Genomic DNA, 14,452 nt, shown 5'->3' with positions numbered 1-14,452 from the left:
TGTAGCTGAACAATAATCATGCGTTTCAGCCATATGTTTCTTGTCATCACTCTTTGTCGGTTGAAGAATCTATCAAGCTGCTCCAGGTGTTGGGAAATTGCTGATTGGATTGCTTTTTGGCGCATGAGTAACGGCCTAGATACAGAGTCTACGGGTCTCTTTTGTTCTGATCGTTATTCGCATCTAATTTCATTTGCCGGCGTGATCTGTATGTGGCAACATCTTCAATTTGGCCAGGCAATAAATATAATAGTCTGTAGAGGTCAAATTCAGCTGTCTACATTATTACAATGCAAATTTGCTTTCAATTCAATTCAATAACTCATGATAATTCATGTGTTGTCCGACAATACACATTTTAAGCTTCATGGTGAAAGTAATATTTATCCAAGTGTTGTGAGTAAACAAAAGGAAAGACACGCTCTCCAATTTGTAGGGGATGGATGGGGCCCAGCGCGCCTGTCTAGCCTGATGAATGCAAGAATAGGATATATGATAGATCTGGTGCCCTGATATCCATCTGGAGCCAGCAACATTTGCCGCAGCCCATCACTCGCCAAGCCCTAAATTGTCGGTCGTGTTCTGAAATCGAACAGAAAGCTGCCCCAACATCATCTCAACCTCGTAAATCTTGAACCCACGCTGCGTCTGGTTACAGATGCACGACTCGGCCTCCTTGATTTCCTTTAGACGCTGCTGGAATAGCTGGATTGCTTCGTTGCGTTGTGCCAAGAGAAGATTCGACAATTGGGAACGCCCACCGACTTCGTCATCAACTTCTCGCAGTCTCAATGCAGCAGCCCTTCTCCTTGCTTCGATTTTGCTTTCCAATTTCGCTAGCTCCGCCCTTCTCTCTGCTTGCCGGCGATTACTCTCCTCTCTCGCGTAGTCCTTCTTCAAGTCGCTGAGTTCGCGTTCCAGATCACGGTATTGCCGTTCAATCTTAGTTCTGTCCGCTCGGAATTCCCTGATTCGGTCCTCTAGCAATTGGATATACTGGGTGGCCGTTGCCAGGTCGTCGTGGACCTGGTGTGTTTGACCTGTAAGGTTGACACTGGATTCAAAAGATGGTTGCGTTGATATGGTATTTCGACGATGATTTCCAGGGTGGTGCTGTGCGTTTGTAACCTGGCTGCTGCTGGGAATTGCATTCTCGTGCCACGATGTGTCGCTCGAGTGAGGCTCAGAGACATACTTCTGCACCAACATCAGTTGACTAAAGTCCTCACCAAATGGGACTGTTGTCAGAGTGGGAGTCGTCATCATCTGGTCCTCGCTGACCGTAGGAGTAGCAGTCCAGCCGTGTCCTGCACCTTCACATCCTGACTCTTCCACACGCTGTCCACTGGTTTTGTTCCCTGACATGATGAGAACTCTTTGAGGTTAGGCAAATGTTTACCCTTCGATGTCTTTCAGATATCAGGAAATTAGACTGGGGGTGAGTGCTTCTTAAACCTGCAACAACAGCATCACCCGTCATTGTGCCCAACATTACTGTCATTCATTACACTGAATAGAATCCTCAGAACCCTACTACTAGCACCAATGATTTTTCAATCTCTTCACCTATTGGGCTATAGCGAATAAGACCGGCCAAAATCTGGAAATCCGCTTTTTATGCTAGACCGAAACGCAAACTCAAGGTCAAAGACCGAAAAGACTAACTAGCTAAAGACCCTAAACAGGCGACCATAAGGAATAGTGAATTGTAAAATGTGGGTGGAGTGCTTTCCTTTGATGGAAGCTGACCTCCAAAAATGGTACTAGTCAATCTACCTATTGATTTGAGGTGGAGGATAGAGAGGTAGCCTCTGGATATCAAAGTGAAAGCAGATTGGCCTGACCGGAATCTGCGGCCATTACATGTTGCTTTTCATCAAGGATAACATACGATAGAAAGTACGCTTGTGCAAGATTGAATATTTCAGCTAAACCACACAGTGCGTGTCGGGTTTTAAATATGATTATAGAAATACTAAGTCAAATGCCATGCCTTCAATGGTGGAATCACGGATCATCAACAGCTCTATGTTCAAGATATCATTAAGAACAAACAAGCCTTAGGATTGTGAAGGGCTACAAGCGGCTCGCCAGGGCATCTCACCTACCCATTCTTCGCCGATATCTGGAGCATTGCCATTTTCATTTTGCGAGTCCTCAGACCGTTTTGTGGCTCCTCATAGCCCCGAGCCTTTGCGACGTAGGTATTTCCGAGGCGCCCTGTGTCATCTTAAGAGTCCACGGACTTGTGGCCAGCCAACGCCTGGCTTTTCCCTCAACATCATAGTCTCCTGCTAAATGGGTTTGACGCTTGACGTGATTGATTCACATGGTCAGTGGTCCAAATTGTCGTGTTCCCACCTTTCTCGCCGGTTCTCGTGCAGAGTTAAATGCTCTTCCATGAGTGCTATAAGGTCCATAAGCTCCTATTCTTGGTTTCCTACCCCAGATTACTATCATGGTGTATTTTATGCTGGGGTGATCGGCGAGTCAAGCACCACAGGCTAAGCAGCATAGGCTCACAGCGCAGCCACGAGCTTTATGAATCAAGTATCCCACTGGGTGTATACTCTCTCCATCTGCTTGGTGCACTTCTAGGTCCAGATATGTGGGATATAATTGTACATTTGATAGGGACATCTAATCAATTGAAGAAGTAAATGCATGGTGCTAAGCCATTAGACCAGTCATTGTCAAACCTATCTTAAAAGCACGGTATGTCGAAGAGACCCTACTGATAACATACACTACTGCCCATCCTTCCCCCCCTTCTTCCTCACCCCCTCCAACTGCCTCAAAAGCTGCGTCCCCCTCTCCTTATGCTTAAACGCAATAGCCCGCGTAGCCCTCAACCGCGCAACCATCTTAACCCGATCCTCCTGTAACTCAACAATCTTCTGCTTAAGCAACCTACTCTGGGACTTTGCATCGTCTAGCGTTTTGGGCTCAGACCTTGTAGCATTTAGATTAACGCTGGAGTTTATCGCGTGGATTGAGCTGCCGGCGTTGGTCTTGCGTCCTGCTAGGGGGGCTTGCGCGGAGGCTTCTGCTTCTGCTGCTATGATTTGCTCCATGTTAATCTCTGTGTCGTTTGTGAGGTCGATTTGTGTGGGTGGCTGGTGTTTGGCGTCTGGGTCTGGTTGTTCTTCATCGAGATTGATTTCTTCGATTTCTGTGTCTGAGTCGTTCGTGAGACCGATGATTGTCCTTTCCTCCCCTTGAGAGGGATGAGTTTTTGAATCCGCGGGCTTGACATCTGACTTCGCGCTGGTGTCTTCAGGCTTAGCCTCGTCTGTTCGTGGTTGGAACTCCATTTCACTGCCGGAGTCTGGTTCCTCGTTGATGCGGATACCGTCGAAGGTAAGTTCTTCTTTTTGTTTCGGCATGGCTTCGGTCTTGTTTGGGATTTCAATGTGAATTTGCGTACGAAGATTGTTTTACCCAGGGGGAGGTTTTATGGGCTCGCCTGTCAACTGCGTCACGAGAACTATGATGATGGGACCTAATATAATGGGCTGGTGAAGCTACTTCATGGAGAATATCGCAAAGCAAACATAGTGGCTAGTCCATCATTCACTAACAAAACTCACAAAGCAAAAGCAGGTTTGCAAGACACATCCTACTCGATAAAATGCACACTCGAGTTGGCAGACCACATCCTAACCCTCTTCCCATAAACATAAAACACCCCTGCAAACCCACACCAAAGCACAGTAAGACACATATTCAACATAATCGGCTTCACAAACCCGTCATTCTCAATCCAGTGGGTAATGAATTCCGAAAACCCATAGCCCCAAAGGTTTTTGTTGACTGTTATCGTCACGAAAATTGAACCTGCAACGGGCTTGTAGCTGTCTACTGCGTAGGTGGATATTATTGCTGGGAGAGCAGCAACTTGGATTCCGACGGAGGTGTAGCCGATTATCACGATTGCCTGCGTAGCGATCTTAGTTATGGGCTACAACCACCCGTGACTGGCGCAATGACTTACTCTCCAATCCCACTTATACTGGTACCCAAATGCAGTAACAAAGTTCCCCAGTATGCAGATGGCCAAGTACGGAATCATGGCAGGCAGTCTCATCTCAGGCTCTCGCACCCCTCCATTCCTGATTGTGCTCCTCATAGAAACCCAATCTGACAGAGGCCCATTCGTGAGCAACCCGATAATAGCGCCTATTAGTACGGCAAAGTTGAAGAATCCAATTGTTTGACTGCTGAAGTTGTAGGGCGGTGCAGCGAACGCCTGGCTTTGCGTCAGGTTCACCATTAGGAAGACACTTGCTGTCCAGGAGACGACAAACGCGGCGAGCTCCACGATTGGGAAGATATGTAGTTTCCACGGAATCCAGAATGCCAATAGCAATGTTTTGAAACTATTCGGTGGGACTTGCCAGAGTTTGAATTGTTGTTTGGAGGGGGAACCTTTGCCGACGACGGATATTGGAGCAACATTTCCAGTGGCGATGTCCTCGCGGAATGCTTCCTCCGTGGGCTTTTCGAAATCACAGATTGAGGTGGCCCTTTGCTGCTGCCGGGCGTTGATCGAATAGTCCCGACTATACTTCGTCTCAGGGAAGAAGAATACCGCCAGAACGAGAACAAATGCAAGAAGCACGGTGTTAAACCAGAAGAATGATCGCCATCCAACGTGGTCGGCCATGGGTCCCGATACAATCGGTCCAACCATGAGAGACCCAAAATATGCTGTGAAATACAGGGTGTTGTACGCTCCCCGCTCATGTAGGAACAGTATATCTGCGATGATTTCCGGCTGGGATGTCTCGGCTGGACCGGCGCCAAAGCCATTTAGAACGCACGCACCCATGTAACTGCCATACGACTTCGCTGTCGCTCGCCAGATGTTGCTGACGACGCAGACGAGGGTCGAGAAGATGAGGACAGGTCTGCGGCCGAAGGTTGTTTGGATGGGGATCCTACGGGTATTAGCACTTAGCATGTGCGACAGGGAAGTAAGGCTACCAAAAGAAGTTACTGAATCCTAGCACCAGAATACAGACACCTGTAAACTTAATGACAGAGGCGAGGCCAGAGTGGAAGGTTTCCATCATATGCGGGAACATGGGAGCTAGGGCTAAAGGGCCGAGGCCTTGACTGAACGTTACGGCAGTCGCGGTCGCGATGACGGTCGACTTTCTCAGCTTCGACCAGTTCTGCAAGTGAAAGCTAATCAGGAGGTATGCCATAGCCAGGATACCGGGCTACTTACAAGGGGATCATTTAGATCATCCGATGGCTGTGGAACCAGTACGCGATCCGGATGCGAAGAGGACTTGACGAAATGGTGCGACCCGACATCCGTCATGATTTCCGTCCCTGGACATATTTCTGTATGCAGCTCTGCCTCGAGCCTTTCGTTATTAGCGAGAAAGATATCCGATGTATTGGTTCACGCACCGGTTTCGTTCCTGTAGTCGTCAATATCAGGGCCTAGGGCTACACAACAATATGGCTCACTCACGGTGTCATGTTTTGTTGCCATGGTGGCGGTTACTACCTACCACGTGGTTCCCAAATAGAATTCGAAAGGCTTTGGTTTCATCAGGGGATTTCGCTCTTCAAATACCCCACAAGGCCATTCAAGGCCGCACGGGAGGGAGCTTTATCACGAATGCGGGGAGCGGGACAGTCAACGGTCTGCCTAGACCCTAAATCGACGCCATAGGAGCTAATCACGTACGCTGACTGGAGTCTGCTCTTACATTCCAAGCTTCAGCTGTCATTTCTCCGCATTGGCGTCTGCAGGATCCAGCTGCAGGGTTGAGGTGCTCGGTAGTTGCTGACTTGAATATACCGGGCAATATCAGCCAAGGATGGGCCCGTGTGTTAGAGCTCTGAGTAATGATGTCAAAGCTCGTTGTATCGGGGCCATGTTAGTTTTTAATGATGTGATTGAATTTGAGTCGCATCTCTGGCTTAGATATTATTTCCGTGGTCGGCATGTGGTCCTAGGTCACAGCCGATAGCTAAGTTTCCCTGTTCCTTAAGCCCGGCGGCTCCCTAGCGATGTCTAGTCGATAGATAACCGTTCAATGCTCGGGACGGTCAGTCGGACATAGGAGCAGGCAAAGATCGATGGTACGCAGAAGGGCAGGTGCGACCCTACCTCGTACCTGCCTCATCACTCCGCTGACATTTCGCGACTTTGGGAAGGAACGATCAACCTTAGTATAAGAGGCAGGTGCAATAGAGAGCACGTGTGGGCCGCGTTGATCCTCTTCGCATCTCGCTTGGGACATCTCTGTGCCTGGAAGTCCCAAGAAGTCTCGCCATAGGCCTGTCGGCAAGCATCGGAGGCAGTGCTATGTTTCAAGCTCCAACCACAGCCCCTGGGACCATTATGATGCGCATGCGCAGTCCTCATTCATTACAGAATTTGTTGACAGCGATAATGGCATACTCGCATCGCAGAACGGACGCCCACAAAGAGGATCCCAGCTTTACGACAGGATAATGTCGTTTTACATTTCATTGTTCTCGCTAAAGCGAAACTAGCCGTGGGTGCTCAAGGATTGTCCGATGTAACCACATCAAAGACTCATTTCAGACAACCTGAGGCCTATAAATATGGTGCCTAATAACGTATCCCCATTTCATACTTTCTTCATCTGATCTGTCTGCACGACAAAGCGAAACTGTCCACAGTGTCCAACTACCTGTACAACATTCACCAAGCATACACCACACAGAATCCCAGGTCATCAAGATACACGCATCATGCCGTACCCATCAACACCGATGAATCCACCAGTCACACCCGTCGAGACCAACCGACGGTACAACACCAGGAGTCAGAAGCGGAAGAGAAGCATGGTTGCCTCGTACGAGTATCCCGCCGTCAAGGACGATGGGCAGTCCGCCTCTGAGAGATCCGTAAATGGTCTTCCTACTCCTGGAATGGGACAGATACTGCTTGAGGGCCGACTTCCAGGATCGGGAAATGTTAACAAGAAGCGAGCTGTGGAGTATTGGCTGAGTGCTGATGCCGGGTCACCTATTGCAATTATTGAAGATTTCTTTCGGTCCCCACCACCACAGGGCAAATGTGAGACCATTGAGGTGATTGGCAAAACCCTGCGCCGTGATTACTTCTTTGAACCGCAGCCCAAGGCCGAGTCCATCGAGCACATGGATGAAATCGAGGGCAAAATGTGCAGCCGCAGCCCTAGTCCATTCTGTCACATCCTGCACATGAATCAGGAGCCACAAACGCCATACGAGGCACAAGGGGTCTATGAGACCCCCCCTTGGAGACAGGATGACATGGAGTGGCAATGGGCAGCACTGCCTTTGGAGGAAAAGACCTACTGGCGGGACAAGAGTATCCCGGAGTGGGTTGCTCTTCCTGAGGTCCAACCCATTCCGACTGCCGCCGAAATAAGAGCCCCGACACCATTCCCAGAACCACGAATGGTCTTTAGAGAGATCAATTGGAATCCTCCGCTCCGCGAGACCCGGAAAAAGCCAGCGGACCCCGTTTTCGATTTTTCAAACCGACCAATATCCATCTCAACCTCCTCCGATGCCTCACCACGTTCTCCAAGACGCGGCCCAACCACCGAGCTGAAGGACGCACCATACATCCCATCAAGGAACCAGATCGAAGAAGTCGACCCTCTCGATCTCAACCCACCGGAAATCATCCCCTCAGTCACCAAGGTAATCGGGCAAGCAAATAAGGAACCATTCAGCCAACCCTCAAACACACCCGTCCACGCCTTATTCCCCGGCAAAGGCCCCTTCTGGGAGAACTACAAGGAAGAAGACTACAGCGGCTACATCCGCCTCGAATACAAGAGCCGGTCCGACCTCCTCGTCGAACTAAAACAGAAAAACAAGCGCATCTTCGAGCTCGAAATCGCTGCCTCGCGAGATAGCTGGAAGATATTCAATGCCGAGAAGGAAATCGCTGAGCTGGACAACATGTACGTCGAGGCAAGTGACAACACCACGAAACTCGAGAAGAACATTGAAATCTTTAAAACGCTCCTATCTATTGCGCAGAGTGAATTGATGGGCATGAAGGAAAAAAGAAGGTCTGATATGCGACGCTTGAATGTTGCGCACAGACAGCTGGAGAAGGTTCTTGCTGGGAGTGGTGGGTTTCTTCCGCTGGGGCGAAGAGGAAGCGTCCTAGCAGAGGAGAGACGGTTTCTGACGCGGATAGCGACAAGGAGAATTCGGAGAGATGTAGGAAGAGGTTGAGGTCTTGAGAGGAGAGTGCTTGTGGATTCAGATTGTAGCGCTAGCATTGCATTGTTGGAGCTGGCGTTTATGTATTAAGTTCACAGCATAATATAAATATATATCCTCTGGAGAAAGCATCTCGCAATCGTATTGTAGGGTTATGAAAAAGTAGATCGACCATGTGGTAACCGACGCAATAACCCCAAAGTAGGCACACCTAATCCTCATCATCATCAGGATCATAAAGATCTAAATCAAGCGTCGCCTTTGGCTTCGGCGCCGGCGCAGCAGAAACACCCACTCCCGCACCCGCAGCAACAGACCCAGCACTCGCCGCTGCCCTCGCAGCCTCATTGACCCTCTTCGTCTCCTCACCCACAGGCGCCGGCGCCGCAGCCTCCGCAACGCCCAACCCCTCCGCCTCGCGAATCAACCGTTCAACCTCCTGGTCCGGATCAAAACCAGGCCTTCCCTCCGCAGCAGCAACTTGTATCTGTCCCATTAATCCGAGCCGGATCCTGTCTTCCATCGGATAAGGAAGCATGTACACCTGCCGGGTCATATTCGCCGATTCATCAAGCCAGAACGTAGCATCCTTCGTTACAGCCGCGACCGGTTCAGCATCGGTGCTATCTTCGGCGTTCCCGTTCAAATTCGTATCTGCTCCTTGTCCTTGTATCGTCCGTGCCTGGCGCGTTTTTGCATCCGCTGCATTTGCCGCGGCCTCATGGTTATATTTACTTATCCGCCGCGCGAAATCAAGAAGGAGTTTATAATCCACTTCCTTGCGTCGTCGGGACACCGGTTTCCCGGCCGCATTGACTTCCTCTTCTTCTTCATCGGAGTCGTATTCTTCGTCACTAGAATCGTCACCACAAGCCTCCCTTATATCCGCCTCATACCGAATCGCGAGCCGTACAATATCCTTCACTCTGTCTTCGAGGTTTTGCGCTTCAGCGCGTAATTGCAGGATGCGCGCGTAGTTCGCTTGGTGTTGCTTGAGCGTGTCGATTGTGCTTGATAGTGAGTCGTCGGCGGCGAGGAGGTTTGAGGCTGCAGCCGGGCCGCCGGAGGCTGTGGGTGTTGTTGTTAGAGTGGTTATTAGCGAGTTTAGGCGGCTTTCGAAGGTGCCGAGGGCGGTTTGGACTTGATTGTTCATTTGTAAGACTCTGTCGAGGGGAAAGTGAGGTGTTTTTGAGGTCGTAAGGGAGAATCGTACAGCGCAGTCGATCCTACAGTCGTAATAGTATCAGTATGGAGCGAAAGAGGCCGTAATGCGCGAAAGATGTAGGTTGTGTCAAAGTCGACGGTTGTTGTACCTGTAGAAGCTCCGCCGATCGGGAAGCTATCAGCACGTGATCAATGGGTCCCTTCACGTGACTAGCCGGATTGACGTCACGTGTCAGGGGATGCTTATAGACACCTCAGGCCGCAACCCCACATTGAGGCTGCCAACCTATGCCAGAGCACACGTTGTTAATCAGTTCAACACAAAGGATTCAAGATCTTGGATATGGGCTGATCATTCATATTATTTTACAGTACTAGTCACGATAAGATACAAAGATAGCGTCGGAAGGCCGAACGAAAAGGGCGAGAGTCCGAGATCCGTGCCGCATCTCCAACAACTCCACGCTTATATTTCTCCCCCCAGCTCTACCACGGCCATACCATAGCTCGGTCACACAGACACAAGCAGAAACACCATGGCACCTGAGTATCCACCCGCTCCTTTACCCTGCGCACCCCTTGTACAGGCCCGCGACAACGTCGTCCTGCAGCCGCCTCTATCGCGGTGCGGCAAGGGGCCGGGATTGGTGCTTATCAGGCCCGCTGCGCATGCGGAGTATCAGGCTAAGAATGATACTTTGGACCCTGAGCCGATTCAGAAGTGGGCTGAGGAAAGCTTTGCTGTTGCACAGGTTAATCTTGATGCAGAATCGAGTAAGGATGAGGCTTCACTTTTGGAGCTTGTCGGTGCCGCCACGGAGGCATTGGGGTCGTTGGCAGAGTGTGATAAGAACGATCATTTTGGTGTATTAGGTCAGACTAATGCGTATCATTGTGGAATGTCATTTACTAAATCAAGCAGTATACGGCTCGACATCTGAGTACGCTCCAGGATTTGGCGAGATTCTACAAAAGGTTCTCTCCGCATCAGCCAAATTTGCAGCAGGCATCTACTTCGACATATTTGCGCAATCAAAGATTCCAGGTCTATTTCACCTGGACATTACCAAATCTATCATCCAGGAGTCGGAGGTTCTGAAAGTATACTCCTATCCCGAGGTCTCTTCCTCGGCGTTCATCATCCCCGGCCATGAAGACTTCAACTACTCCTCTGCTGGCGTTGTCCACACCCGCTCTATCACCTTCCTCAAGAAACTCCTTGGTGGTCCATACTTTGACCTCGAGAAGATCTGGGACGAGCATACGTACTACGAATTTGCGAATCGCTCTGTTGAGCATACCATGGCTACGATGGTGCAGGAGCCTTACGTTAACCACGTGCCTACGGTATGTTTCAGTCAATGCATTAAGATCGAAGATGAAGCTGATGGATAATACAGCTAACCGGTGGCATCGGCCGCGCAAAACTTAGCAAATTCTATTTAAACCACTTCATCTTCAACAACCCCGACGACACAAAACTCGAACTAATCAGCCGAACAATCGGCATAGACCGCGTCGTCGACGAATTCATCTTCTGCCTTACGCATACCAAGGTCGTTGACTGGCTGTACGCTTCCTTCCTTCTTCCTCAGTTTGTCCTCCCAAACTAATAAATACATCAGTCTCCCCGGCATCCCACCAACCGGCAAACCCCTCCGCATCCCCTTCACCTCAGTCGTAAACATCCGCGGCGACAGGCTCTACCACGAGCATATAGCATGGGATCAAGCGACTGTGCTTATCCAACTGGGCCTAATGCCCGAGTACCTGCCCTTCCCGTACCCACTCGCTGATGGACGTACGCCCGCCCCTGGGAAACGCTTCGAGTATCGGGTTCCGGCGGCGGGGAGGGAGACGGCGGACAAATTACAGAATGAGCATTTGGTTGAGTCGAATGGGATGTTTAAGTTTGCTGTTAGGGAGGTGGATGATGTATGATTTTTCAGGTGGTGTATTTTCAAGAGCTTGTGTTGAGGCGGCCTTGAGGGGTGAATACCGCGCCGTTTTCAGTGTATATATTTGTACCACTCGTTAGGGCAATGTGGGTGAAACCCCTTTAAGAGGAAAAAGCGACCGTCAACGCTCTTGCCTATTCCATGAGCATACAAGTCGATTTCAAAGCAGTCGCGCCTTCCTACTCAGTAACGAGGGTAGCACCCGTCGTTCCTTCCGATTATGGCTGCCCTAGGTAGGAGATCAGTAATCATGTTACGTCAACACTTGATACAGCCTTGCGTCTACGGGCTCAAAAACGCTCCGCAGATTTCATAGCCTCTCAAAGCTCAGCCAAGACCTCTGAAAGCGAAGTACACGACTAGGCTCGATCCTAGCCTCGTGCCAAGAGCTGTCTCGTCTGTCCTTGTATAAGCTCAACCCCATCCATAGGACGTTAGCCACGGAGATTGAAACACGCGCTGCAGTTATCAGGATTCTCTTGGAAGCTGATTATCATTCCAGGCAAACGCGTGGAAACACCATTTGTTTGACGCAAGGCGAGCATAAGATGCCAATGTATCTTTGCAGGGGGGGGGGGCCTGGATTCGCTGCCTTGTTTTGCATCTTATGGCGCCCAGGGTAAGTTGGAATTGCGCAATGATGCCAGCAGGTCCCAGAAGCGTCATATGAATAATTACAACTCACCACCCCCCCCCCCCTTTCTTTTTTTCTCCGATCTCATCTGATCGACTACTTATACATTAATCGTAGCTCGAAACATTTACCTAAATATTCCAAAGCCAATTATCCAAGAATAAAGTGCCAACGTCAAGGCTGTACTCAACCACAGATGACCGTCAGGTCGTCGTCGTGGTGTACTAGCCGTGAGTCGTGTCATGAGCCTCCTTTCACCCTCCCCATCCCAGTCTCGGTCTACAAGAAGTTCTTTGCAGAGAAGAGCTGTTCCTATTCTCTGGTGCTTGTTCATCTGATCTGACGTTGGCTGGCCACCAATAGATACATGCAAACTGCAAAACTGCACGCACTACAAGCATACATCAAGCAATTACTACACAACTCATCAAGACCAGGGTAAGAGAGAGCCTCCGCTTTCAATGAAGCGTCAGTGCTACGACTCATGCTAATTAGCTGGGCAAAGTCAACCAGCAAGCCGCTCAACAGGCTCGCCAATAAGGTTACCAGCAGGGGCGTGACGACGCCTGTTTCAGAATTCTGTGATGAACAGACTCTGAGAATCAGCAACGATATATCTTACAGTGCTACGGAAATGCCGCGAATGGCGAGTGGACTAGATCAGCGCTAGGGATAGGGCAAGAAGATGTTGATTAAGAGTCCAGTGTTCTGCGTCGTGGCGTCTGTCTACCCCTATTATATTGTCTTTTAATTTTGGTCTGTCGCTCTGTAGTCACTCATTCTATTTCCCGCCCGTCGTCATTGGCGTTTAGTTGCTGGCACCGGCGTTGACCTTGTGGGTAGACCGTATGGTTGCTTAAAGCTTTCATTTTCAATCAATCGAAATATATGTCTACGACAGCCACGACACTAGACGCGGAAAATCTCGCCATGTGAGACATAGCAACGATCGAGTTCCGAAGAAACAATCTACAGATATTACTCCTTATAAATTGCTGAACTTTCTTCATAGGTCACTCAGTAATATCATGGAACATTTATTGAGTGTCGGTAGTGTTTGTGTGTCAATCCGACGGCTCGGATGGTCCGGTGCCTGCGATGCGACAAGGACGAACGTACGGAGTACAGGGCACATGATTACGCAAGGACAACATGTTGTTATCTTGTAGACTGTATACAATCTTGTTGGCGCGTGTACTTTCTCGTGTGCTATATGATTGTACTTTGGACAGAATCTGCTACTGGAAGCCTTGTGGTCGAGTTGTGAGCGCATCCATGTTGCTTTACTGGCATCCGTTAAAACTTCACGTTGTTGATCCCTGAGTATGCGACAGATGCCCAGGCTTAAAGAGGCATTGCCACACCAGAATTGAGTCTTGATAAATTGCGGAGAAGAAATGCATAGCCTAGGCTTACCCCTGCCATCCCCTCCTCACCCCTCTCCTACCCCGCTTCCCCAGGATTCCCACGGTGAAATGGAACTCGAGGTAAAATGATATTTTGTTCGAAGCTCTAAACAAGCCCAGCAGAGTATACCAACAAGGTCTATCGAAATAATGGCTAAGCGCACCGCCATCGTGACGGGTTCTGCGCGAGGAATGTAAGCCGCTTCCATCGGAACATTCCGAGATGCCGCCATGTATGTACTGACCCACTGACTTACAGTGGAAAAGCGATTGCGCTCCGGCTCGCGCAAGAAGGATATGCGCTTTGCATCAATGACATTCCCGCCTTGCAGGATGCAATTGACGGAGCGGTCAACGACATTCGTCTTGCGGTTCCCGAAGCCCAAGTAATCGGTATCGCAGCGGACGTGACGGTTTCCTCGGCCGTTGAGAATCTCGTCAAGGAGACAGTAGCGCAGCTAGGCCCGTTGACATTAATGGTCGCAAATGCCGGTATCGCGCAGGTCAAGCCTCTTCTCGCAGTGACAGATGAAGACGTCGATAGCGTGTTGAATGTAAACTTCAAAGGCGTCTTCAACTGCTACACGCATGCCGCGCGACAGATGATAGCGCAGGGTCCACCGGAAGAGGCGGCAGGAGTAGGCGTATACAAAATCCTCGGAGCGGCGTCAATTGTCGCGTTTAAATCGTTCGCCACGCTCGGTGTATACTCGGCGAGTAAATGGGCGGTGCGCGGGCTGACGCAGGCGATGGCGATGGAGATGGCGCCGCACAAGATCACAGTGAACGCATACGCCCCTGGAATCGTGGATACAAAGATGTGGGAACATATTGACGAGGGATTGGGGTCGATGTCTGGACGTGCGAAAGGAGAGAGCATGCAGATTGCGAGTGATTCGTTGATTGCGCTCCAGAGGACCAGTACGCCGGAGGATGTGGCAGGGCTCGTCGGGGGATTTTTGGCCGGCAGGGACTCGGACTATGTGACTGGGCAGACTATTCTGGTGGACGGGGGCATCATTTTCACCTAGTTACTAGCTGGTAGGTGAGTTATTTAGTTGAAGTGAGGTATC

The 14,452-nt window shown here is 50.0% G+C and overlaps 6 protein-coding genes across 6 annotated transcripts; 2 read left to right on the top strand and 4 right to left on the bottom strand.

The window, feature by feature from the left end:
• Positions 1–549: 549 nt before the first annotated feature.
• On the bottom strand, positions 550–1,365 carry BDV14DRAFT_202264 (uncharacterized protein; the record flags this gene model as incomplete). The annotated part of the gene is made up of 1 exon (XM_073773969.1): positions 550–1,365. The coding sequence occupies one exon, from the start codon at positions 1,363–1,365 to the stop codon at positions 550–552; it is 816 nt and encodes a 271-aa protein (XP_073625979.1).
• Positions 1,366–2,747: 1,382 nt separating this feature from the next.
• On the bottom strand, positions 2,748–3,386 carry BDV14DRAFT_202263 (uncharacterized protein; the record flags this gene model as incomplete). The annotated part of the gene is made up of 1 exon (XM_073773968.1): positions 2,748–3,386. The coding sequence occupies one exon, from the start codon at positions 3,384–3,386 to the stop codon at positions 2,748–2,750; it is 639 nt and encodes a 212-aa protein (XP_073625978.1).
• Positions 3,387–3,619: 233 nt separating this feature from the next.
• BDV14DRAFT_202262 (putative MFS transporter) lies at positions 3,620–5,506 on the bottom strand (the record flags this gene model as incomplete). Its single annotated transcript, XM_073773967.1, has 6 exons — positions 3,620–3,937; positions 3,995–4,940; positions 4,987–5,177; positions 5,234–5,375; positions 5,422–5,432; positions 5,486–5,506. 6 exons carry the CDS (start codon positions 5,504–5,506, stop codon positions 3,620–3,622), a joined length of 1,629 nt encoding a protein of 542 aa, XP_073625977.1.
• Positions 5,507–6,741: 1,235 nt separating this feature from the next.
• Positions 6,742–8,229, top strand: BDV14DRAFT_202261 (uncharacterized protein; the record flags this gene model as incomplete). The annotated part of the gene is made up of 1 exon (XM_073773966.1): positions 6,742–8,229. One exon carries the CDS (start codon positions 6,742–6,744, stop codon positions 8,227–8,229), a length of 1,488 nt encoding a protein of 495 aa, XP_073625976.1.
• Positions 8,093–9,507, bottom strand: BDV14DRAFT_177372 (uncharacterized protein). The gene has a single exon (XM_073769405.1). The coding sequence runs from the start codon at positions 9,368–9,370 to the stop codon at positions 8,429–8,431; it is 942 nt and encodes a 313-aa protein (XP_073625975.1). The 5' UTR covers positions 9,371–9,507; the 3' UTR covers positions 8,093–8,428.
• Positions 9,508–9,917: 410 nt separating this feature from the next.
• On the top strand, positions 9,918–14,410 carry BDV14DRAFT_191213 (uncharacterized protein; the record flags this gene model as incomplete). Its single annotated transcript, XM_073771463.1, has 6 exons — positions 9,918–10,254; positions 10,304–10,728; positions 10,782–10,951; positions 11,007–11,316; positions 13,028–13,032; positions 13,639–14,410. 6 exons carry the CDS (start codon positions 9,918–9,920, stop codon positions 14,408–14,410), a joined length of 2,019 nt encoding a protein of 672 aa, XP_073625974.1.
• Positions 14,411–14,452: the final 42 nt, after the last annotated feature.

The sequence above is a fragment of the Aspergillus stella-maris genome (genome assembly GCF_047715825.1).
Source record: "Aspergillus stella-maris strain CBS 113639 unplaced genomic scaffold BDV14scaffold_45, whole genome shotgun sequence".
In the NCBI taxonomy this organism is placed as follows: Eukaryota; Fungi; Ascomycota; class Eurotiomycetes; order Eurotiales; family Aspergillaceae; genus Aspergillus; species Aspergillus stella-maris.
Note: the sequence above shows the minus strand (reverse complement) of the source record. Positions and strands in the feature narration are given on the sequence as shown.

Coding starts and splice junctions, on each gene's coding strand:
- BDV14DRAFT_177372 (XM_073769405.1), bottom strand. CDS start 9,370: ATGAACAATCAAGTCCAAACCGCCCTCGGCACCTTCGAAAGCCGCCTA.